The sequence below is a fragment of the Bombus vosnesenskii genome, unplaced genomic scaffold (assembly GCF_011952255.1).
Source record: "Bombus vosnesenskii isolate JDL3184/JDL3185 unplaced genomic scaffold, Bvos_JDL3184-5_v1.1 scf7180000013294, whole genome shotgun sequence".
Classification (NCBI taxonomy): domain Eukaryota; kingdom Metazoa; phylum Arthropoda; class Insecta; order Hymenoptera; family Apidae; genus Bombus; species Bombus vosnesenskii.
Window position 1 is genome coordinate 2,773,534 of NW_022882945.1, and position 27,312 is coordinate 2,800,845.

General features: G+C 37.7%; 1 protein-coding gene across 7 annotated transcripts in view; it reads right to left on the reverse strand.

Moving 5' to 3' along the window:
- LOC117233046 (teneurin-m) overlaps window positions 1-27,312 on the reverse strand; it is a 650,776-nt gene that overhangs the window by 432,327 nt on the left and 191,137 nt on the right. For all 7 annotated transcript variants that reach the window (XM_033492948.1, XM_033492956.1, XM_033492954.1 and 4 more), the window contains exon 2: window positions 18,333-18,417. In XM_033492948.1, coding sequence (XP_033348839.1) covers window positions 18,333-18,348 — 16 coding nt within the window. In that variant the 5' untranslated portion in view covers window positions 18,349-18,417. The remainder of the gene's footprint in view (window positions 1-18,332; window positions 18,418-27,312) is intronic.

Here is a 27,312-nt window from a genome sequence, read left to right on the forward strand (position 1 = left end):
GAGAAGCTGCCACTTTGAAATCAGAACGAACGTCGGAGAGCCTATTTAAATATTCTGCGCAATCGGGGAAGAATATTCCCTATTTCGTGGCTTGGAAACGACTTGTGGAAAGATATTGGTACCAAAGGAAATTAAACGTTAGAATCCTTTTTTTAATATGCAGCGAGTCTAAATATTTGATAATTTCTAGAGAAAAGACTACGTAGCAAGGGAAATACTTTCTAAATAATCCATGTAGTCAACTTATGAATCAGTGGAACTTGTACCAAACGAAATATGAAATCGTAATTCGTGTCTGATATATTCGTGTCTCATAAATAGAATCGTCCAGTTACTCACAGACCAACTGTCAAGACGTTTGATTTACTTCGTATTTTTGATAAGGAAAAGATAAAGCAGCAAAGGATGTTTAGGAGTTGATCGTTAGCCAAGACAGATGATTAAACCTCAACGTGGTAAGCCAAGTTCACGCTGGTTTATCGGTTGCCCGATTAACATGATCACTGTACGATTACGTGACATGGTGGGACTTACGTGTGGTACGACTAACTTTCCCAAGGGGTGATACAGGGAGGCGAGTTAACCGGGAACTTTCTCCTGGACCGTGTAATTCGCCGAAAGTTACTAACGCGTTTACGGATTTCGTCAAACGAAAGACCTCGCTCTTCCTCCCTCCCCCACCCGTTTAATGTCCGGTTAATTCGGAAATTTTGCCCAGGAACTCGACCCGATGTGACATCTGCTTTTCGTTTTACGAAAGAGATAGAATCAGAAAACGATTCGCTAATCGTGCCAATCATCAAGCCAACACAAATGTGCGATATGTAAAATACCGTTTGAACTTTGTTGTCACGCTCGTTAATTTTACGAATGATTTTTATTGTTGCATAGAAATGTTCTTGTTGTTGTAGAAATAAATCGATACGTTGGTTTAGTTCGAAATTCAAATCTCTGTTAAACCAGTTCATTTTTTCTTAAATGCTAAATACTATGAATTGAAGTGAAAATTATTTCTGTACGTAACTACGAAATGGAACTTCCGTTTCTAATTGTGAATAAAACTTAGGTATTATAAGGCAAACCTTGTCATTTTCTATATTCTTATCTTGATTATTCTTAATTATTATAAATAGGTTATAGGATTATTTTTATGTAGAATAAAGCGTTTGTCTATATTTTGTATTAGTTTCTCTTATATAGAATGATTTTTATATAGGGTAAACAATATTTTCCCATAATATACATTGAATTCTTTTTTAACAGAATCAACCCCTTGTCGGTTGTACAAGTTACGCGACAGCCTGCACACTCATACATTTCTTTTCCCTTTTTCTATACTTTTTCTACTTTTTATAACGTCGTGGTGTTATATGTACAACTTAGCTCTTAGCGGAGTAGATGTAGCGCTTCGAAGGGGGTCGAAAGTGGTGTAACGTGTGGGATGCAAAGAGAGAGAGAGAGAGAGGCCGAAAGGGAGAAAGATACGACGATTGCATGGACGTTCAGAACCGAAAGAGACAGCAGAGGATGCTAGCAAACTAGTAAACTTTCAAGAAGCATAACCGTTACCGTAAAGCGATGACGAAGTGGCGTTTCCACTTTCGCGTATAGGTAAATTCGTACATTCATCCGCGCTTCGCAACAATTTTCTCTACGAGATGTAGTTTCATCGCCTTAGTATGAATATTTTTTAATCTTTAATAATTCTATAGTTTCCACGAGCCGCGATATAAGTGTTTACCCATAAGAACTTGGAGCTTTTAGGTTGGAATATAAATTATTTACAAGTAAAAGAATTTATCAATTTTCGGTCAGAATATAGAATTTTTGAAACAGAGTAACAAAATTTCTAGAAATTTTCTGTTTCTTTAGTTTTCGTAGCGTATGTGTATATTCACTTCTAATGTAAACTGCTTTCGAAACGGCTGGAGACCTCTTGATTTTTCCGTGTCGGACTAAAGGGGCAGCTTCTGTGACACGGAGAAAAGGATCCTTTTCAATTTCAAGGCTCTTTGAGCGACAGAAAAGCGAGATGATCGAGCGAATCTCATCGAACTACCCGATAACGAGCTCTTCTCACGTCAGAACTCAAAATTCCCGCTTGTTCCTGAGGGTTGTCGTCGTCATCGTCGTCGTCGTAGTCGTCGTCGTCGTCCCAACGTATAGAGATCCCTGACGATAGTCGTGGAACAGGATCAGAAGGTATACGTGACCTCACGACGCAATGCACAGGGAGCTTTGGGAAAAGAAGAATATATCCGCGATCTCTGAAACCCTCGCTAACCCAGTGAGAGTTCCGTTGACGGATAAATTGACAGATTACCCTTGCAGCTGCCTGTCCGTGATGCGAACTCGCCTGGTACTTTCCTCTTTAGCTCATCCAACACTGATGCGACTTTGTCACCATGTCCCATTTTCTTCGAATGGGAAACAAAGCTACCTGTACTCTGAGATTTGGGGCGTACGAGGTTCATTCCGCTGCTTCTCTTCGTCTTTTCGATCTTCCAAGTATTTTGGCACTGTATTTACACGTAGTTTTAGGTTCGTGGTGATTGGATTGCGGATTTTTATTCAAGTTCGTGTTTGTATATAGAGAAGGGAATATCAGGTTGGTGCATATGAAACGTCGGTCTTTTTAAAGTTTAAGTGTCCTAAGTATACAAAAATAAGTAAAGTATACGAAAGGTTTTTATCACGAGCTAACTCTGATCCTAAATTTTCAGACCTGTAAGAAGACAATTCTTTGTCCATATGTATAGATTACAAAATAATTCATTTTGGCAAGAGGTTAAAACATTTTAGAATAAATTAATTTCTAACACGGAGAAGAGAGTCGTTCAGGTAGGACAGTGACAACACGAATTCCATTAATGCGGTTAAACAGCGTGGAATATGTTATTTTCGAGATGAATATCTGGAGAAAGATTCAAGGTGCAACAGCAGAGACGGAGAAGAAGACGAACGAGAAGGAGATGACTGATCCTGTCATCGTGCGAGCTGATAAATCGCTCCTCGTGCCTGCTTCCATCCGCTTGTGCCGCGTGCTAAACCCATAGCATTGTCGTTTTTAAAGAGATAACAAATGATGCTTATAATAAAGCGCATTCAGAACGCATAACCCGTTCGTGCAACAATCACTCAAGACGTTTCGAGACTTTTTTATTTTCGCGAAAGAACACCAAGCTCGCACGGATAAAGAGGATCCTCCATCTTTGATGTTTCGCCCGTTCGTACGCGAGGTACAGCGTTATCCTTTCATGCGGATAATTTATGAATGGTTGCAACTATTGTACACTCTGTTTATTGGTCCGGAGCATCATTTGATTCGCCGCTCGAATTTAATAAAGCGAATATAAAGTATAATGCTTAAGATGTATTAAAGGAAGACTTCTGAGAATTAGGTAGATATAAACTGAAATTGATTTGATAACAGATACTGTATAGCGGGTCAATACCAAATCTATCAAATTAGTCAAAATGACGAATTTTATTAAGAGTAATTTTTTAAAATTTTGTTACAGAAACTATCAAAGTATACGAGCGTTTTTCGTGATATTAATGTTTACTTTCATTGAGAGGAAAACATGATTATGACTTTTTTATAATAATTCATACAAAGCTGACTTTAATGAGCAATATTCAAGTTCAGATAAAAATATTATTAAACTTATTAATACGTGTCATAGTGTATCTAACTTCTTCTATTATATAGAAGAATGTTTTATTACTCTTAATAACGTAAATTGACAATTTTAACAGGAGACAACGACGCATTATTTTTACCACAATTATTTATATATAACCTTCGTTATTAAGCATTGTTTTTATTATTATCATTTGTATCGTTTCTTTGTCGAACGCCATAGAAAAACCAAATCAATCAAGTGACTGTAACAGGAACAAAAGAAGAGTGGAAGAAACACGGTTTTCTGTTTCAGATTGAAAAAGACAAATCGCACTCGTCGATCGGTTTCTCGTTTGTTATTTGCTCCGTGATTTTCGAAACGAACCGTTCGAAATCAATCTCCAAAAGCATTACGCATTAGCCTGCACTGATAATGACACTTCGGTTTCGCTGCGTCAACTTCAGTTAATTGATTCGTGCCCGGGTCGTTCGGCTATTGTCACCATGAACGAGTGCACCTCCGCATTCTCTCGCTTTATTACAAACCGGGTTGCGTTTAGTTGCCGATCGTAGCCATTTAATTACGATCGCAACGCGCTGAAAATCCCGCGGTCTCATCGACATTCGGATCTCTTGATCAATATCCAAAGATCGTTGACACACTACCGTTGAAAAGTGTGAAATCGACGAATCGTTATCATCAGTGATCTATTCACTGTGCTCGAGCGATTTTACCAAATTAATCTTTTGTAAAATTAACGAGTTTCATCCTCTTGTAGAATTATATATTGTACGTTTATGGTTTATGGTATATACATATCATTGGTTCTTAATTAGATTATATTACGTGTTATATCAGGTTGGTCGTTTTATACAATGAAATGTTAATTGCACGTAGCTCCTTCAAAATATCATACATTTAATCACTGTAATTGCAATATCGTTCAAAATCAGTACCATGGCGAGACATCGCTGATGTCATAAACCTTTCGTACGTCTCTCCACGCTTTCTCGTCCACTCCACGGAAAGATTCTTCAGTTTCGCTTACCTGTCCGTTTGAAGCAGTTGTCTGCTCGCATTTTCTTCCCCCTGCGTCAGAGTGTGTCGTCGTCGAGTCTCGAAATGGGTTTAGAGTATCGCGATCACGCGTATCAGCTTCTGCTTCTGCGATGTACGACTCCGTCCCCCATGAATAACGCATTTCTTCGGGAAATCGATATGCAGATTACAAAGTGTACCTACGTACACGTTCCTTTCTCTATTTCTCTCTCTCTCTCTCTCTCTCTTTCTATCTCTCTCTATTCGTGTGCCGTCAGCGGCCCGTGCGGATTTGGGTCAGTAGGAAGCGCATCTCTCTTTTCTTCTCTGTCACGGATCCATCGATCGACCAAAAAGACGAACAATACCACGTCGACTATTCCGTAAGAACAGAGCACGTTACGTAGGCGTGAAATTGAATCGCCTTATTGTTGGTGAATGCGAATGAAAACCAAGCGGTTTACCAGATGCTGGTACGTGTATGCGTTTGATATTACGTTGAATTTGATCTTGCATCGAAGAGTTTAATTGTAAATTTTGATTTGTTGCCTGGCATAAAGATACAGTATATAAGTAGTGAAAATCATAGGAAATGCAAATTAATTTGGGCGAAATCAAAAGTTGAAGACTGTTTAAGAATTGGAAGTACAATTACAATTCTCAAAAACCTCCTACCAAGTGAGAGAAATTATAATAAAAGAAAAGAAAAATTGACAATGAAGCAATCCCTTTTGAAGTCTCCCCTATACCTGGAAAGCATATAATCACGTCACCAACGTTACATGATAGAAAGACACAAGGAATCCTGTAATCATCATTGTTACTCGTGGAGCAGGCAACGTTAATGTTTCAGAAGCAACGAGATCTTTCCGGATTACGGCGTTCTTCACTTTTCCTGATTTATAATAAGACTGATCCGCCCGGCGGGCCCGGTCGGAAATCTCTTAAAGTTTTAATTACTCTCGCGTGGGCGCTAACGTTCCTTTTTTCCATCAACGTTTCACAGCGACGATTCCGTGACGCGTAGCTACTAAATCCATGAAACTTGATAACGCTTAAGGAGGGCCGGCCAGGCAAATTCCTTTGAGTAATTAACGTATTCCAAAGTGGAGAAACCGGAGGACTGAGAAAGAGACGCGGAGAGAGGGGATATGGCGAGAACCCGATTTCGTTTGCATCGTAAATGCCAGAACTTCTTGTCTCGTGGCGATATACTCTTACATTCGTAATCATTAATAAACTTGTTGTTGTGTATCCAACGTAATAAATCTGTGATTCGTAACAGAAACAGATTTTAATAAATTTTTTAAGGTTCTAGATAGTATTAGGTTAATACATCCGAAAAACACGTTTCTTTGAAGCTCGAATCTGGCGCACCAATACTCGTCCTAATAATTTACCAAACTTACATCGCCAATACTCATAAACGAATTTACACACGTATGTATTAATTCGAAAGAACCAATGTATATATCCCGACCTGATAACAATTTCTTGTTGTATCGTCTAAAAACTAGGTCAGAATTCGAACTGGATCAGACTTCTTCGCTTCTAACGCTACCACCGCGCCAGATTTACGTTTAACATTCTTCGCTGACCCGATCCTGCTCGCCTCCCACGAATAACCGAGCGCAAACCCCATCGTTTCGCACCACGATGCAAGCAACTCACGTTCTGAAACCGACAGGCGATTTGGTGTTACGGCGAATTTTTGTGGCGCCGGATTTACGGGGCGATTCAGCCGGAATTGAGAATTTTGAAAAATTTATTAGTTCGTGGCTAGGTTTCGCGTGATCGTTTGGACGTGTATTCTGTTTTTAGCTTGCTACGTTATTTCTTATTTCGTATTTCTTTCATGGAGGCGATGTTCAGAGTTTTTGGAAAACATACGTGTTTTCAAGCCATTTTGCGATTGATCAAATTACCAAGTATATCGGGTATTGCAGAAATAAGTGATACAAATGACGATTTATATCGTAGAGGGTTAAAGATGTTGACTTCTCTTTTACGATTTGTTAATCCTATGTCAAATTGGACAATCAGCTAACTTTTCATTTGTGAAACTTACCTGTCTTATTATCGATGCTTAAAAGATTTATTCGTTTCATTATCAAACCTGTCGCTACATAAGAATATTTGTAAACGCATGCAGATACTTGTAGCGTATTGTGTTTTAATCATAAAACACTTCAAGTATCTCTATCCAAACATAAAATGGTGATATCCATCCAACTCAGATATGGATTCCCGTTAACTTACATAATGTGATTGTAGCAACGTTTTTTAAGGGTGGAAGCTGTTCGTAGGGAAAAGTTGAGCGGTGAATCGACGCGCAACCCCCTCTTCAACTTCTGTCGCGATCTTATTCGTCGGACAGCTCGTTTATTCTGAAAACTCGAGAGCCCGGGCCGAGTCCAATTAAAAATCACGGGGTCATTTATTTACGCTTGGGATACAATCGAGCTTGAACAAGGCGGGAGGGGGAGGGGCGGCGGTGGGAGGAGGGGGAGAATGGACGAGGGGTAGGTGTAAATAATGGTCAAGCGGCCAGAAAGGTCGGGCACTGCGAAAGAGGGGTGGACGGCAAAGAGAAATTAAGGCGTAAACCAACGGGAGGGTAATGAGCGAATAAAATAAAAAGAAAAAAGATAGAAAAATAATAAAAAGAGCACCCAGAAACGAGGAAAGGGCGCACGACTTGTTTTCCATGCAAAAAATTGCAGAGGGACTAGAGAGAACTAGTTGAAATTTTTATGCCGGGATACTCGGCGACGATGAAGCTCGTTTCACCTCCCATTTTTTTCGGTCGCTCGCAATTCAATTATAGAAATCGATTTTTCCATCCGGGATGGCCCGTCTTCCAGTCACCATTACTTCTATTTCCAGCAAAACCGGTCCATCGTTAGCGAAAGAATAACATTACAGATTGAACGTATTATCGAGTGATTTTTTGTTATAAAATAGGATCTTTCTTTTAGTTCGTTCGAAATGTTTTATCTCCTAGGTTTTTTTCTGTATCTTTTTTATCTATCTGGCTTGTAATACTAAAGGAATTTATTTAACTTGTTAACTGGAACATCTCCTGACTTAATATCTTCATCTCTTTGAATTTAAAACAGATTACTTCCCTCTTATATTAAGATATACTCTATTAGATAGAGAGTAACATGAAAATCAGAAAATTGCCAAAAGAATCGTATTTATCTCGTGTGATTTTCAATTTTTTAAGATTATGACGTTCTATTATAAAAATTCAAATTAAATATTATATAAATAAATATAAATTAGTGTAGTGACAGGTACAAATAAATAAATAAGTAAATAAATAAATATATATATTTTAATATTATATATGCGTATATCACCAACTATAAATAACATAAAATAATTGCTAGCAAATATATATCTCACGAAAAAGCAAATTGATGAAAAAACAAAGATTATATCGAACCATCCGTAAAGCGTGATTAAACGCGTGAAGCTTTTCCCTCCCGCGCGGTGAATTGAACGAAACCTGTGTGCATGAATTCGAGGAACGTTGAAAACGCACGTGACGATGAGTAGGTAGAAAGGATGGATTGTATAGTCAGCTACGGGCTAGGAGCAAGTGTGCACGACACTCGTTCGATAAGAAGTCTCGTAACGTGACCTGTCAGCCAGCGTTGCTGCAATTGCTGTCGCCGTTAGACTTGGCTGCCATTTAAATTTCATTACGTACCTAAACTGCGACCACCTTAACGGCGCATAACTTGCAAGAAGGGTGGCTGGTTATACAAAAAAACACCCCTCGCCGCGGTGCATTACCGAACTGATAAGGCGGCCGCGTTTCGAGCCGCTGCAATGACTTAATAGAAATCCACCGAACTCGTTATTTCGCTCTTCTGCGAATTGGATAATTCCTCGTGTTTTTATGAATGGTATACTGTGATAATCGTGAGTCGATGAAAGAACTTATTTTGAAATTTCTGAAATTAATTGGATGGATTTATCGGCACACGAATTATGGGCAACATGGATTTGTAGATATGAAAGTTTGAAAGAAATTGATTTATAAATAGCAAAATGTGAAAAACATTCATTTGTAAAGGATGAAGATTGATAAAAATGGATTTATAAATATAACAAGCTTAGATCTGCAAATACCAAAGTTTAATAAATTATTAATAAGTAGATCTACAAATATGAAAGTTTGAAAGGAATTTGGATTAAAAAAACTTGAAATCAGTGATTAGTTTTATCGTTAGTGATTTCTACCAATAGATTAAACCTTCTTCGCTATTTCAGTGCGTTAAATTCGTTGTTGAAAGCGTGTTTACTGAAGCACACACTATAAATCTTCATTTAGAAGTACGTGCCCTGACTAGAAATGGTTTTAAAAACGTCACATAGAATATCACGGGACACCGATCTGAAGATAGAAATCTAAATTCTGAAAAGATTGTTAGCTAGGTTTCTCGTGCTAAATTAAGGGCTGTACCTGAAATACGTTTCTGGACGCCCCCAATGACTGTAATAACACTAAATTCTCGTCAAACTACCTTGAAATAACCTCACAACGACATTTCCTTGTTCAACGTGCTCCTTTTATGAAGAACTGTTTTCGATGGAGAGAATTACCTCGGTGAGGGAAACAAAAGAAGCGTCTTTCTTTCTATTAACATCATGGAGATTCACACTTTACATTGATTACTTTTAAGAGCTGTTTCCTTGTGCTATTCCGTGAAGAAACTTTGTTATGCTTTTAATTGTAGATTGAATTGGAACGAGATAAGTACCACACAGAATGGTAGCATTGAAACTTGTATATCTGTAAGATAATTGTAATTTTCAGTGTTTTTGTGCATATAAAAGACCGATTGTGAATTCCACGATTCTAATTTGATATCCATACATATAATTTATCAATTAATTATATCGATTAACGAGTGTATTATAACGTCGCTTGTACGATTTCTCTTTGGTATAAAAATTGTATACTAAAATATTTAATAATTCTTGTACGCTTTATTGATTTACTAATGACGATTGTGGTATTGGCGCGCCAAATTCAAACTTCAAATAAACATTTGACATTTCATATGCGCCAAGCAAATACAAGATAATGTCGCGCGCCTTAACGAGATTTCCGTCGTTTCCTCGACGTTCTTTCTGTTTCGCCTTGTAATTTCGTTCGAAATAATACAACGTTGTCGGTGTTTTCGACCTGGATTTCGTTGTGAAAGATCGTCGCCCGCGATTGCGAACGTCGATGTTGAATGTTTTCGCAACCGTTGCCTCGGTTTTTAATTAAAAAATCCTCGGGCCCTCGTTGCTCGTTACCAAGAAATTTCACGCCTTCTTTTTTAATCAAAGTGCCATGAGTAAATAGCAGACCCCGCGAGATCAAGCTTACCTTGTCGCGCTGCCTTTGCTAAAGGGGCTAAGAAAGAAACAGGAATGGAGAAGAAATTCTGCAGGGCGAAAACCACTTGTGAAATGTGGGACGATGCAGTTGTACACGGTGTGTATGTGTGTGCAATCGATAATTAGGACTGACGTTACGATATAATGTATTCCGGAAAGAGGGTCAGCGCGGACGAGCGAGATACGAATCGCGAATTTCAGTAGATCGCTTGTGCATTGACACGAAACCTGATTGTTTCGAATTTTGTATTATCACGTCGACGATGACGACATTTTCCGGACGAATTTTAATATGAAATATTGTACGTGTATCCTTTTGAAAGAGTGACGCGAACAAATTGTTTAGATTATTATATCAGAGATAATAATAATAATAATAAATATGTTTTATTACATGGATAACACATTTTGGTAAAATTATAGCTAAATGTATAAAAAAGCAAGAATATTACATGTGGTATGGAATTAACATGAAATACTACATTTTTAGCATGATCTTTAATAGCATGAGAAACGATACATGCACATATCTTAGGAAAAGGTAATTCAATATTGAGGAGCCCCAGTTTCCGTTCTTTCAGAAATGTACACGCGTTTTGGAAACAATGTGTTTGTATATTTTTTAACTTTAATGGAGAAAGTGCGGCGGCGTAAATTTAACTTTATGGAACAATATGGAAATACACAGCAGGGTTTTCGAAGTAGAGTTTGAAGGAGAAGAATACCTCGAAGTTGTAGAATGTACGGCATAACTTGAATGAGCGTGTTTATAACCTATATTCCGTGTATGCTACATGGAAATGAAACTGACTACATAATTCTCGTATTACTCGTATAAAGAACAATTTATAATGAATTCTCAACAAATTAAACTCTGATTCTATAGTAGTAAAATTTGGAAAGAAGAGTTAACACCTAGAAAATTTTACTCGTCAAATGTTGAACAGAAATAAAACGTTATAATATAAAATTAATTAATGTCCGTTTCTCGAACACCGATTACACGATTTTCTATCGTTTCATTATTGGATTGTTTATACCATAAAGAAGCGCGAAAGTGAATCGATAACGGAAATTGAATTTGATCGCCGACACGATTCTCGATTGGTGAACAGTTCCACGTGAAGGAAATGGGGAAATAGAAAAAGAAACGGAGGAAAAGCAAGGAAGAGAGAAGACTCGTATTGTGCATCGCGCGAGATGTTTCTCCGGTTCTGCTCGATCTTTCCTTTTATTTTTATTTTTCAGGGCAAATTTATCGTTCGTTTACTCACAGCTGCAGTAGCACGCGGTAGCCTTGGGAGAAATTGGCGAATGTCCTCTTGCTTTTCTTCTCTCCTTCTCTCTTCTTCCCCCTTTATTCTTCTACAATTCAAGATTTCTATCCTTGTCCGTTCCGTATTTCTCTTTTCCTGGTCAGGATGTTATATGTGGGGAACAACGTGTGGCAAATATAAGAACGTACGAGGTATGAAAGGAAAATATAAAAGACGGCTTAAGACTAAATTCCCAGATTTTCTTCATCGTCGTATTTAGGTACATCCTCGTTCAAAAATTTCAGCTTTAGTTTATTAAATTTTATTTTATTATTTATTTTTTTCGTACTTTATTCAGTTTCATATTTGCTTTTAAATCAGAGGAAATTAACTCTATAAAGAAATAACGTTTGCCTTGATATTTTATACGATATTAATTTTCTCTATTATCAGTATTTCCTAATTCAAGGAATCACAACGAAAAACACTTAATTCTCACTTTTTATCTTTATTCGAAGGTTACTCATTTTTTCGAGCAGATAAATCCACGCTCGACCTCCAGGAACTAAAACAAATTTATCTTATAATCAAACGTGCCTCAAAAATCCTTTTTCATTAAGAGAACGGAAGATCCTTTCTTACACATTATTATTCCCAGAAAACCGAGCCAACCAAAAGGCCAGGCAATCAACCTAAAATCACCGCTAATGAATTAACAGAATCATCAAACAATCGTTATACCGTATTACGGTCTAAAGAAAAAGAAAGTGAGGCTTCCAAAGAGAAAAGATAGAGTTGAATTTAAATTTGAACAAGGTTCGGGTAACAGCGTAATCCTTTTAGCGTTAGTCGAAAGAACTCGTTCTTATCTGCGAGTAAAATTTTCGTCGACGAAGGGAAATTGGAGGAGGCGAAGAAATTCTGGACTAGCTGTAGGTCTTTGATGAATTACAAAGAGGAGGGGGGGGGGGGGAAAAAGGAGGAGCAAGAGGAGAAGAGGGGATCGTTCGCATATCCCGATCCATGTAGACTCGCTAACGGGCCACGAATTTCAATCGTACGAAGACTTTGTCCTCCGTTTGTGACAGAGAGACCACACGGCCCGAGGGTGGAACTTAGCTCAGGCGTGATCCAGCATAATGCGAGAGCAATTTGGTGAATGGAGTTAATTCAATAGAGGCCCTCGAGCACGCCTCCGGTTCTTGGCGGGGCCAGCTTCTGGTGAACGTTAACCTACTACAGATACCGATGCTTCTTCGTGAGGCAAGTCCATTCACGACGCGCACGAATCCCGCTTTTTGCGGGCTTAGTTAAGCGTAACGCTGCCTAAATCAGGTGTAATTGGAAGGAATAACCGACCGTCGTGCGTTTAATCTTAAATGGGAAATAGTGTTCCTTCTTCTGCTCGTTGTTGAGGGATTTTGCCTTCCCTTCGATGATTCAGGGGCATGAATGGGAATAACGATCGCTAATGAATGTTGCGATGTTACCTGTATTGTTGGAGAAATGTATAATAGTTGGTCGTTGAAAGGCATCCGCGTTATAATCCGCGTGTCTGCATTTTTATGGAATGGAGCTAACTCGCTTCGTGAATGTTGTTATCAGCGATAACATGAATGTTCCAGCTAATACACGACTGCATTGCCTTCTTATTTGCAATCAATATTTGCTTTTTCCATCTTTTTCGAGCTCAACTCTCGTTGTACGATTTTTATATTCGTATTCTTATTTTGCGTGCCAGCTGTGAAAGATCGTTTTAGTTGCTTTTTTCTTCTTTTTATGGGAAAATATGGCGGTGACGTGAATGAAGAGCAATTATTCTTGCTTCCTTTTTTTCTATGTGACGGAGAAGTAGTTTTCTTTATAATTTAGATATCCACACTCGAAGCTAGAATTATTGTTGGACGAACTGCAACGAACTACTTTCATTAACTTTCATTCAGTACTTAGTCCCAAAATTACTCGCGTCTTAGATGAAATGACTAATATCTTGAGCAATCAAATGCAAATCTAGGTTAGTGACGAGTGATGGAGTGATCGAGGATAGAGATGGTACGAAGGGTCTTTGTGCGTGGATGCGCCCACATGTGGGTGCACGCAGGAGGCGTATAAATGCGCGGGCCGCGCCGCTACAGGCGTCCTGTCTCCACCATGACTGATGACCGGCATTACGATTTGTCAATAACAATTGTCCCGGGTATAGCTGCCTCGCGCAAACTGCAACTGATGGCTAACATCGATTGTTCACGTCGACGTAACTGTCCAGCACCGGACTGACCCATAACGCATCCGCACCAAAAATCTGCCGCCGACAGACTGACGCGAATTCGACGAAACCCCCGTAACGTTGTTCTCGCTAATATGCGGTATCTGCGCGTTGATTAGTAGCCGCAACGACACGTCGATCGTTTCGAAAGATTGTCGATCCCCGCTTTCCATATACCCGTTGTATCTATGATCGCGTCAATGATTGCACGTTGTTGTATTTTTCTGTCTCGTTTCTATCCTTTTCGACGCAAGCCTTTTTCCATTTCTCGTGGAAAGTGCAACGATGAAGAGATTTTTCAGGATTGGAACGATTTGAACTGTGATTATGCAATTTGAGAATTTATCTGATAGCTGGTTAAGTTGGCAGGGTGATATGTTTGTATTCTTTGAAGTTTTAACTGACGATATCGTTATTAAATTATAGTTTGAATTCCGATTAGCCAATTTTGGAAATCTATTTGACAGCTTGTTGCATTGATTTGGTTGAGGTTGGTGTAGAAAATTCTTTAGAAGCATATATATTTCAAGAGAGCTGCAGTAGGAGAAATATTCAGGTTAGTGTACATCGTTAAATCTTGAAGGAATGAAATCGTATGTAAGTGATGCGATGAATAAAATGTGAGTTAGGATATACTAGATTCAAGAGAAACTAGATCACTTCGAACTATATTGCATACATGGTACGTCGATACACTGACTATTTAAATTGTAGGTTTGTAGTATGCAATAGACAGTATCTAGAGCAGAGGAATGCATTTAACAAGAGGGAAACTTTATTTCTTCCTAAAATATAATTTAAATACCTTCGTTTCTATTCGAAGACTGTAACCGAAGGTATTAAAAGCTATTACTTGCTATTCGAAGCTTCATTCTATTATTTACGATTAATATTACAAAGGTGTTAAATCGACGAAAAGAAGCATCCACATGAATTACAATTAATTAGGATATTTACACGCTATATATCGAAAAAGAATAAATTAAAAAATTAATATTGAAACCTATCATTCGTTTTTATCTTCCACCACAAATAACTACATCCGAAAACCAGCCGACCGATCCTAACTTCACGTTCATTCCTAAACCCCAACTTTCTCCTTTCGCAGAACAAAGACGCTCCAACACCAAAGAAAGATCGCATCGTTCACCAGCATTCTAAACGAAGTGCTATCCTACCAGCCATCCTCTATATCTTTCAGCCACACTGATTCTGCATTTTAATCACAGAGAATCTAGAACGAAGCCTCGATTTCAGCTTATCAGATACAGACAGTCGTATGTATAAAACAGGCGCGGACTCGCGGTTCGTTTTCAAGATGGAAATCACGTCCGGCTGTCGGCCGGAAAAGCGACCGGGTGACACGAGCGAACGGACATTTAGAATCGACTCTGCACGAGATCAGACTAACCCTTGCTAAGATGACTTCGCTTTCGAAGTGAGGTTCGACGTGGCTTTTGGGGTCGGGATATCGCATTATTCCCGGCTGAATGGGGTAAATCAGGATCTCGTAGAGTTTCGACGTGGAATCGGCGGTGCTCTCGGATCGCTGATGCTGAGAGGATGAGGATTGGTTGCCAGCGGCTGCCTTGGGAATTCAATTATAGCAACGGAACAATGGCAACCGCGCCGGTAATGAAGGGACCGTCGCCGAGAGGTCATCGGATTACATGGTATTTACAATACATAAGTCAGATGGTTGTCAAGGATGCTTGGATCGACCTATCTCTCTTACTTTGGTTTTATTCTATCGCCGCTAAAAGTTGCTTTAAAGTCACAAAGGATCATTCATTCGTTTAAACACAATTAGAATAAAATAAAATAGGAATTTGGGATATTTGGAAGGATTAAAGTAATTGAAAGTACATCAACCACGAAATAAGAAATTCGAACAACAGAGGATATTGGATTTCAATATGCCACGGAGTTTGGCCTTTGAAGAAGAAATTAGTTTTTAGATACTTAAATTTAGTTGAGATACATGCCCGTGTTTTGGCATGTGGATACAATTAAATTACCTTTAAGCTACTTGATAGATATCAAATATTTATCCCTAGCTTATAACACTATTCTCTAAATTATAGCTTATAAATACTATTCTCTAAATGAATAATAGAATATATTCTGTTACACAACTTATCTCGCATCAATATTATAATATGATAAAACATCGTGACGTGCTTACTGTTTATGATGATATAATATTCTGCAACACTTATAGTGTTATATATAATATTTGTAATAGAATTTCATACGAATTATTGAACAAAGGAGGAAGTAAAGGCACAATTAAGTTACTTAGAAGGCAAATTGATCAACTCCATTTACAAAAAATTTTTCGATAATGAATTACTCAATGTCATTTTGAGGACATAGAATATATAAAAAATAATTTAAATCGCCGATCTTTTCTCCATACATAATGGTTGTACAGATATTTTTAATGCGATATTATGTTATTGATTTGTAGTTTTCAACAATAGTTGTACGAGATAATAAATACGTACATTTCAAATGCAACCGAAACCAATAAAGATACTATAATAAAGAACACAATAACTTAATATATCATCAAAACACATTGGTTGAATTTCGTCGTTGCCAAAAATAACGGAAAAGCGGAGAGGAAAGTTAACCTTTAGCTTCGATCGTCGGCGTGAACTTTGCGATCGAGATTTGTGGCGAAAGTGGTCATCCGAGTAAACATCGGTTTCACAGAGGCTGGCCGGGGGGAAAAAATTTACAAAGAAACAACCCCTTTGGCACGGTCGAGGACGAGTTTCGTAATTACGTTATAGGGGAGGGGGTGAAGCACCGGGGGAAATTCTGGCTCTCTCGCTCGGTCGGCCATGCGTTTAGGAACAGCAATGGATTCCGTCAATAACCTCTTTAAAAGAGACTAAATTCATTATTTGCCTTCTATTCGGTACGCTGGCGTGCAGCCGGTTTTTCTGAATTTCCTTTTTATACCCTCCTAAAGGAAGTTTCGATCGCGGGGTTACTCTCGAAGGGTCGTGATAGCACGTGGCTCAATTCAATATTCCAAATCGGGATGTATTATTGATCATGCAATATCGACACTAGAATCTTCTCTCTCTTCTTTTCTATCGAATGAAATGCCAATTCTTTGAGAGACTATAATAACACGTACTGTTATATACCGTCACAATGAGATTTTATAGAGACTTTGTGTTATTAACAGATAAAATTAACACTAGAAATTAACTACGAAAAATGATAATGCGTATCTAAATATGTCGTGCATACTGAATTAGAGTTAAACAATGTGACGAAGATAAGTAGGTAATACGTAGTCACGTTTCTATCTAAATAAAAGTAATATTTATCGTCTATTTATAGCATCTTATTATTATTAGTCTCGTAATACGAATTGCCAAAAACATTTCATGTTTTTTATAGTCGTGAAAACGACAAAGCGGAATGAATTAAGAATCGTATGTTAATTTCATTTTCCGTACATGTCCCAATACTTATAAACAGAAGTATATGTATGCAAATTAAGAAAGGACACGTACGCAAGATAACGTCTCGACCATCAAATATGAGAACAATTAAGGGAAGAGAAGGGGGTCAGGAGGAAACATCTTGACGGGCTAACCGCACGTGTCTTTTCAACCCTCGGAACGAAGTGACCCCGATGTTCGAGCGTGGCAGAGCAGTACGTGATGCTTTTACAATTAAAAACTCGTTCGGTTTACATAGAAGCTTTCGAGTGACTTTTTACTCGTGCACATAGCGGTCGAGGGACGCGATGGGTCTTTTACATAATGGCTTTTCGAGCGAAATTAAATTCTTCAGCAACCATAAAGAGACCATTCGAATGATCATCGCGCGAATAACGCTAGAAATATTCTTCTGCAACTGTATATTAGCAACAGCGGTGAATATTAAACGCTTCGCGTGTAATGTAAAGCATTGTTTGTAGAATTTTTTCAAATTTTTTCAAGCAGAAGAAAGTCTTCCTATTTAGATTCGTGTATGGAAACTTTCTTGTACTATGTTTTCTATAAATTACAAATCTCTGAATATACCAAATAACTTCGTATACCAAATAACGTGCGTATTCATAGAGAAAGCTGTGGAATTTTTTATATATACCACGTTATGAGGGCTACTATCAAAAGGATTAAACACCCGACAACAAACCCAATAAAACAAAAACCTCGGTCTTTCCAACAAACGTCGATTAAGAGAAACGCAGACGTAGGACTGGAGGAAGTCGAAGAAGAAATAATTTCTTTGAGCTGATAGTGAATTGTATCTGCGGCCAGAAGGAATCGGACACGTCTGCGTCGAGTCGTTTCCCCTCGTTAAGGGATTCCGTAGGTGGAGGAGGGTAGGTCGGAGCTGGCGTGCGGATTGCGGAAGCAGTCGCGAGCGTTTTCGCGCTTCGCAGCCGCAGAGCAGTTCGGAGTTGCCATTCGGAGCACGTAGATTGCTAACCTAACTTGTTTAGCGGTTTTAGCGGTATTTGATTAGTTGAGTGAATTTCCGAACTGTTTCAGACCGCTCGTGTTGGCTTCGAGCGAAGCTCGAGATCGGACGACGACAAACCTTCGGCGAATTTTCCGCACGCACACATACATATACACCGTCTATAGTTTCCGTACATTTGTGTACGTGTCTATATACATATGTACCAACGTCGCGTTCCGCAAGATTGAATGGAAATTGTATACTGGTTGAATTGCGATTCTGGAATTGAGATCGGACACAGCTTACCTTGAGAGTAGTTCATGTCCTTCTTTCATGTACCTCGATGGTTACTCCTGGCCGGAGTCGCGATCGCACAGATACACGCTAACACCTGTAACAATTCCATTTTCGTATTAATTATTGTGAATTTTTGAGGATTAAATGATTATAGCTACTTTGATATTTTAAAATTCATTATTCGGCGATCTCGATTAGGCATAATTGTTTGTTTGTACGAAAAGATTCTGTGTGTATGTGTTTTTTTCTGCAAATAAAAAAAACGTTCTTTCTGAGTTTCACTTCAATTTCTAAAAATTAAAATATTTTCAATTATTGAAGTATTTTCTCTTAACGTTAGTCGTCTATTTCATTATCCGACTATTTTAATTCAGCGAATCTTGATTTTTTAAGTCTTGTACTTTTCACGGCATCTTTGAGTATTCTAACTGAAAGTTAGGCTCATTGATACATATCCGTAGGTGTAATAATTTTGACCCTACATTCTCACGAATAACCAAACAAGCTAAAGTCATTTAAAAACCAGTAACCAATAAAAACCGGTAAGCACTTTATCGCCACAGTACACGAACACTTGCAGGAGTGTGAAACAAATAAAGTGGGCTAATACGTCGCGATTCGTTTCATAAGTTGCTAATTAGCTTGCCAGATGGACACATCGTTTGCGGTGATATTGGCTTAGTTAGCCAATAAGTCCTTCTCGTATATTGCCACCACTAAGGGGGTTTAACGGGTCTGCGTAACCACCCTCGTGGGTACTTCGATTTTCCAATCGGCATTGACGGCCAAAGGAGAGCAAGATGGACGAAGAGAAGACGAGTAGGGAACGTAACTCGAGTAACAGCTGATCGATAACGCTGTAAGGTATTAAAGATACTGCTAAAGCCAAATAAAGCTAAACTGTGTTATCGATATATATCGTTATCCGTCGATAAAACGATGTTAAGTTGAATTATTGCCAAAAATTAAATAAAGTATTTGTATTACCTATTATCAGATTGATGCGTATCAAATGTCATCTAATACGAGTAAATACAATGAAACATCAATAGCGCGTTTCTTTAACACTAGAACTATCGATAATTAGCACGAAGCTATTTTTACCAAAACCAGTCAAAGTGACTGGTCTTTAAAAAATACGTAATAATAGAATATTTTTATATTTATTGATTCATTACTTTCTTACAGAAGCAATTCCATGTTATATAGTATATTTTTGGTATTATTAATCCATCTGGGACCATGATCTCTAAACCAAGATTGACACATTTATAAAATTGTCAAACCAGTCATTTTGACTGCTGTGGTATTTTTAGTGTTAGCATCTAGAGATCTAGCGATCCATCCAGAATTTTCCTGATAACTGATATCATCATATTGAATGATAAGCAGTAAAAGTTTAAAAAACGTGTGGGAAGTTGTACAAAACGAGGAAACTGGTTAATCGGGGTTCGATAAACAGATTGCAGGACCCTTTTACACTTTGACAAGTACCAGTCATTTTGATTGGTATTGGTATAAGTAGCCTTGATACAAAATTATTTCGAATTTGAATATATAAAAAACAAAATAAAATTTATTATATTACTCTTTTAGTTATCGTTGCAAAAGTCATTACATCATTGTGGAAAAAAGATATAACATGAAATAGGAATTTGAAAATAAAATTGTAAAACCAATCAATTTGACTGGTGTGGTAGTTCTAGTGTTAAAATATATTGAATACTTTTTAAGCGCGTCAAATATATATATTTAATTAATTTATTTAATTTATTTATTTTATGGTATACGTAATCAGTAATTACATTCATTTAATGGAATGTTTGATTGATAAGCATTTGTACGACGTCCATCTTCATCAGAATTGTTCGCCAAAGGAAAGTAACTATTGGAGGAGAATTAGGAGAAAGTGGACGAAGTTATCTTAGCAAATACCACTTAAGAGAATACAATCGGAGCGGGCGGTAACCGAAGAATGCATTTGTGTCGCGGCGGTAAATGTTGAACGAAATAATCGGATAACGTCTGCCCTTCCAAGGCAGCAGGGTATAATGGGAAACTTCGGCAAGCGGAAAAATGAAGATAGGGAAGAACACTTACGGATGTGATACGATATATGCCAGATAAATTGATACGAAATGGATTAAGTATACACGGAATATCTTGGATGAAATCATGACACTGACAAAATACAAGCAAGAAAATTGTTCAGATAAGTAGGTGTTTTAAGAAAGTCGATTTTCGAGATTTAGGAAGTATATCAGTTTATAACAAGACAATTTCACCATTCACAAAAAATGAAATGTATGTAAGTAATCAATGGCCACTTGTAACTGACAGGTGCAATTAATTCAACGTCAAGATCAAAAATAGATAACAATCAACATATGTCGTTATTGTTTAGAATTTTTAAGTATATATATTTAATATATATTAATAGTCGATAGCACACGGGCTATCGACTATTTACAACCATCAATGGGTCAGGAATATATTAACAAAAGGAAATGACTCGAACTAACCTCGATTATCATTTTACAAACTCGAATACAATTGATCCTCGTGAAAACTTCATCAATCTGACGTTTGCAGTTCCATAGGTCACCAACGATCTCGTTCAACCGTTCCACGACCGATCCAACCTTTACCTAAAGCTAGGTAGTTCGACATCGAAGAGCGGGCTACGTTATACAATAAATTTTCTTACGCCCTGAGGCACGAATCGATCAATTTTCATGCAGCATGGGGGAGAAGGCCGCTGGTTCTCGAGCTGGCTAGGGTATTCAAAATGAATTCACGAAAGAGCCAGTAGGATTCTTTAGTCAGGAGGCTGTTCGCGGCAATATGGACGAATAAGGTCCGGCCATTTGCAGGATAAAAGGTTGGAGAAGGTCGGTACGTCAGGTATGTAGGCTGCGCGTTGGCCAGCTCTTGGAATCGCGAAAGCCAGGATGGCCACGACGGGATCGAGGGAAAAATTGAATTATCATAAAGAAATTGCGTCCGAATATTCCGTCCGGTTTCTATTGAATGCCAACGAGTAGATGAGAAGGCATCGATAGGTTTTCCAATATCGCCCGCGGCAGAGACTTGCATCGGGAATTTTAAGAATCAAGACTATCTTAGATCCAGGCAGAGGCAACGCGCGTGTGTGTAGGTTCGTACGTGCGTAAGCGTTCTAAAGAAAATTGAAAAGAGAAAAGAAGAATCGGCCGGGAATCTTGCTTTTTGAACCCTTTCGACGATGCGAGTTGCTCCTTGAATCGCCCCTTTATGGACGCCAACAAGGGCGAAAAAAAGGCGAAAGCTGAAAAGGCAACCTGTGATCCAATTGTCGCATGTCCTCGTTAGATTATCGTTTTCCTTTTCCCACGTGTCCCGATTGACCACCTATCTCCGCGAGTAGTCAGCCCTCTTCGTCCATTCGTCACGTGTAGTTCAACGGTTTCTGTAATCGCGTTTGCTATGCGAGTTGGTTGGAACTCTTGGATTTTAATCTTTAAATATTGTTATAATCTTAATTCTTTCCCAGAAATATACATATTTCATAATTATAGCCTTTCCTCGAATTGGTTCATCGCGCTAAGTTACGTTTACTTCAACTTTTGACTTCGTCAAATATATATATATATACATATATATGTATTTTATGACCTTAAACATACTTTAATAAAACTGGTTCACGATGTTAAGTATTCTTCCGTGAAATAATGGTAAAAATTTTAATCCTCTTTTCCTAATACCCTCCGAGTCTCGAATTTACATTTTATAATACTTTGCAGTTTACGCGTATAACAGTTCGAGGTATTAATAGTATTATAGTTTTATAATGAAATTAATATTCTTGCCAAAAGGCAATCCTTGCACAGGAAAAAGTGAATTTAATCCTTGCACGGTGTAACCTTACTAACAAAATAGTAGAGATCGATTTCATACGATTTAACCTAATTCATTCTGAGCGTCCCATCATCTTTTTATAACCAGTATAATCCCTTATATACGGTGGTTAGAAATGATGTTTGCACGTACCTTTATTCTCCGATGAATCGTTTTTTAATCATGTTCTACGTTAAATATACGCTATAATAAATACAACAATATGAAAATACTTTTTGCAGACATTTTATTTTTGCTTGGAACCTGTAACCAACGATATTCGAGACAATGCCATATTAGTCGTCGATTGACGACGAAACACGAGGAAAATTCGAACAATTTTCGCGAATACTGGCTGGTAAAATGGTTGGAATCGTGGAACATTATCTCGCGGTTCGCAAACATTTCTTCTCGCTTTCCACGGATGCTCGACATTGTCAATATCCCCGGCAAAATCCTCAGGATAATTTGCTCGGCAACTCCGCAAATAAGGGCAGACAATGCGGCCCGCGCGATGGAGCTCAGCGGTGCTCAACTTTAATGTCCGACGGTGTCGGTCGTTAGGTCAATGCACCGACATCGGCCAAGTATTAACCTGAAATGAGCGTATAATGGCCATGTCGGGGATTTGATGCCAGTATCCAGGATCGGATCGTATGGCGCTTACCAACATGCATGCTCCAAGGTATTGAGTTTACATTATATACCCTCGCAGCGTCGTTAAAATTAAGCGATATATCGATATGCGCATCCGAATGGCGCATAGGTGTCGCTGAATTGCCCAGAAAATTTACAGACGAATATTAGGCGGTCTAACGCGTTCTCTATAGAATCTAACGATATCCGTGAGTTTAAGGGTGTCTCGAGAGCAAAGTTCCTATTATGAAGTTTTTCGACATAAAACTATCGTCTGGATAATGTTACTGAACCTTCAGGCTACGTGATAGGTTCCACCGTATCTGTTTAGAACAGCATGTACATTATTTTGTCCTATCCTTTTTTTACTCGCAAGAACCTTTGCATAAATCTTGCCATAAAAATATTTAAGGAATAGAATAATTTTGTGAAGTATTTGATAATAAATAAAAAAATTGTTGAGGAACATCTAGAGATATAGAAATTAAAATATATAGAATATAGAGTATAGAAATTCAGAAGAAAATCTAAAAGTGTAAAAATCTATACATAATCGCAACGTGTCAGATTCAAAATCACCACGATCGAACACTTAGCGCCGAACCCGTATCCTGAAAGAACTAATTAACTTTCCAATTACATCGCGCCATTTCATCGGAAGCCCCCGAAAACTTTCGTCGAACTCCCGGCACGAAACTTTTTCGAAAATTACACGGCCATCGCCGATCGTTCGTCAAAGGGACGTACGTTTCCTTTCACGGGCCGCGTGTCTTCCGTAGAAACGCAAAGAGTGTCGAAAGTTTCACAGGAACTTTTCGTCCAAGTCCGAAAACGCGTCGTATCCTACGGCAAAAAGAGGAGAACGCGCGAAAAGACGAGAGCACAGGCGGAGACTTTCTCATGAGCGAAAGAAACGGGGGAGAAGGTTTAAAGGTTCTAGCCTCCCTATCCGAAACTCTTCAACCCCAACCACGGATGCCTCGTAAAATTTGATGCCGTGACGCGATCGTATTTTAGACAGTCCTCTGCTTGTAATTTATAATTTCATTTTGGCAATTCCTTTTATGTTTCGTCTTCTGTCGTTTTATTAGCCATTGGCGCCCATAGCCATGTGCAGTTGTGTGTCATTGTCGGCACGATCACGTTATTAGACAAAGCTAGTTTCACACTGAGATACAGTATATTTCATTTATCTGGGCTCAACGAATAATTTTTAATAACGTATATAACAATTTATATTCTTTGTTGCAAAATTTGTCGTTTGTCAAACACTTATGTTCTCATTCCATTTTTACAGTTGCTCCTATTGATTTACTTTAACGACGACGTATCTTAATCGTTTCAATTAGAATAGAAGCATGAAGTTCATTAATGTTTCAAAAATAATGTCATATCTTATGCTATCGTGATATTGCTATAGTGGTAATTCTAACTCCTTTTCCTTTTTCTATCGTTAATAATGTATCGTTTCAAATTATGATTTTGTAGATGGAAGAATAAACGTTGCTCCTGTTGAAATTTCTTTAACAATGACGACGTAATATTAAACAAGTCTCGATCGCGAAGTAAAATTGTCATCAAAAGAATTTAGAATAGACTTAGGCTTCAAAGGCGAATTCATCGAACTAGATGAGAATATTATAACATTTTTGTACAAGATTTTCATCTTATCATACCAATTTTTCATCTTAATACGATATTCTTGTAAAATTGTAACGAATCAAAATTTTTAGTCATTCTTTCTAAAATCGTGATTTTTTTAGTTATGTCAATGTTGCAGCAATATCGTAATGTGTAATTAACCTGAGTAACCACGAGATTGTACGAAGAGTGAACGTCATAAATACGAAATAATGTGCGTGCGACTCTGGAAACCCTTTGCGAGCACCGCGAATATGTATACGCATTGCGTGCGATTCACCAGGGTGTACCATAGTTACATTTTATGTCGAGCGTGTCGCGATGAGTCAGAGAGTGGCGTTGAAAGAGATTCATAGCCGATCTCGCGGCTGGAATGAGGAATTAATTAATCTGTTGAGAGTTGTTTCTTGATTAGGAGATTGATTACGAGGAAAAAAGGCGTGATAGATAGGGTTTGTGTATTTTAACAGAATAACGAGAGAATTGAGATTTACCTCTTTGCCTGTCTCTATATAATACGCGATGTATCCCAAACTAGTCGAGTCCTGTCTCTTTTATATCTAAACTTCATCCATTTCTCCAAAATAATTCATCTTTCATTCGAATACTTTCTTTTAAAAAAGCAATTACATATCGTATTTCGCTCAGTAGCCTTAATAATTAAGAAAGGAACGAATTGTCCTAAAATTACTAAAAAATTCAATTAGTTAACTCTAATTTCAACTTAATTAATCACATTTGAAAAGAAGGACACGATACATCTTTCTATTCATCAGATTAATGTTCCACTAAACGGAAACGTTCAATTAATCAATGTTCTGGAAATGATATCTCCATTACATTATAATCATAGAAATAGGAGTTATCTAGCATTCAGAAAGGTACGTCTCGCGTATATTCCAATATATATTTCGTTTAGCGAGATAAGCGTTCTTCCGCGCATTCGGAAGAAAAAGGATCTCTAATCTGGAATATGAAACGAGAATTTCATTTCCCTCGGCCGACGAAGGAGCTGACGTAAGCGGTGGGTTCTTGACGACAGAAATTAAAAGCGCCCCGTTGATCCCATTAATCTTGAGATGATAAAACGATTAGCGATCCTAATGGAAAGAGATATTGAGGAAACGGAGAGAGCCCCGGCCGTTCGAGAGTCGAACGGATGAAAAATTCTCAAGAAGCGGCTCCGAGGATCCGTGGAATACCAGCGAAATAATAGTATTCCATCGTAAATTAAAATGGCCTTACGAACAGTGGGATAGAGAAAGAGAAAGAGGAAAAAAAAGAAATCGGATATCCAATTCTCGTAATCCCGAAATATATGCGACATTGTTTAATTGTAAAAATTATCCGTTCAAATGTAATTTTATATATGTTTTATGCTATTATATAGATTTATATCTATTTTGTGTTATTTTGTATTATATGAAGTATTTTTTGTGGGTTTGTTATGTATCATATAGTGTATTGTATAACATATCCATTCGAGTCTAATAAATATTTAACACGATAAGGCTTCAATTTTGAAACGAAAATATACTTTATTTATAAATAATTCGATCGTATGGAATACAAGGTGAAGTGTATTGATAATATAAATACAATAATAATTAAATTGAATTATTTGATATGAAAATCACATAATTAAATTGTACATATTGCTGACATTATACATGGGAATATAATTATATACAGAAATTTATGCAATTCTGCGTTAGAAACACGAAATGAATTGTAGAAACTATCCAGAAACATATCTTGTTGAAAATCAAATCTCTTATCCCAATGGTTTACACTTCTATGCACTACAATAGCAAAATGGCTTTGTCTGAATCTATTTCCATACTAAATATAATTCTACTTATACAATCTTCAGAAATTCGGATTGCAGCAAGGTTTCAACAGCATCACTTCTATTACATACCAACAATACATCCGATTGTAATTTCAAATGAGTTTATTTGGCTATTAATGAATCGCACTTGTCGCGAAGACCTCCGTTTAATTTTCGAATTCGATGCTTATAGTTTCTTTGATTCTTTGCTTCGTATGTGAGAATTCAATACAAATTCATATTTTAATGAATGCAATTAAATGCTACTATCAAGCGAATATTATCGCAAATAGGTACTATACTTTAGACACTATATATATATTTTTGTATATTATACGCATTCCATGTATGTTTCATCTTTAAATTATCCATAAACTCAGAAAAATCCATAATCCATTTACAACATAACCTTCTACAGAGAATATGAATAAATTATCAATTTCAGGCATTCGATAATCAGTGCACCGTATCCTCATTACCAGCATGAATCGTATGCATGAGTTTTTACGGAAGCATTCATAGCCTGATACATATTAAACTATTTAAATCAGCTGACTTTCGATAACGTGCATTCATTCTTCACAATTTCCGCACTATAATAATTCAATTCGAACACGTATCTACTTACTCGCATTTGCCTCTGAATAAGAAAGAATTATTCCGGCAGATTACATTTGTACCGTCGTGATGGACTTAGGGTCGAACTTAACTCAGTCGAGATAGATTTTCGGAAATTATTGGGGCTTGCCGCGGATGCAGTTTTATTATCTCATCGCGTTAGGGGCGTACAGCTGTACCGAAAGGCGCAACTGATTAAGAATGCACCCCAGCCACGCGATATCCATGACCCATGGTTAGGGTTGGTGACATTAATAGCGACTACCGTCCAAGATCCGACCCCTCAAGCGTCTTATATTTAATTCAACGCCGCCACTAATTCACTGCGACGCATATTCAATCATTTCGAGGTATAACGTCTTTATTCTCGCTCACGTCTGCTGCTAC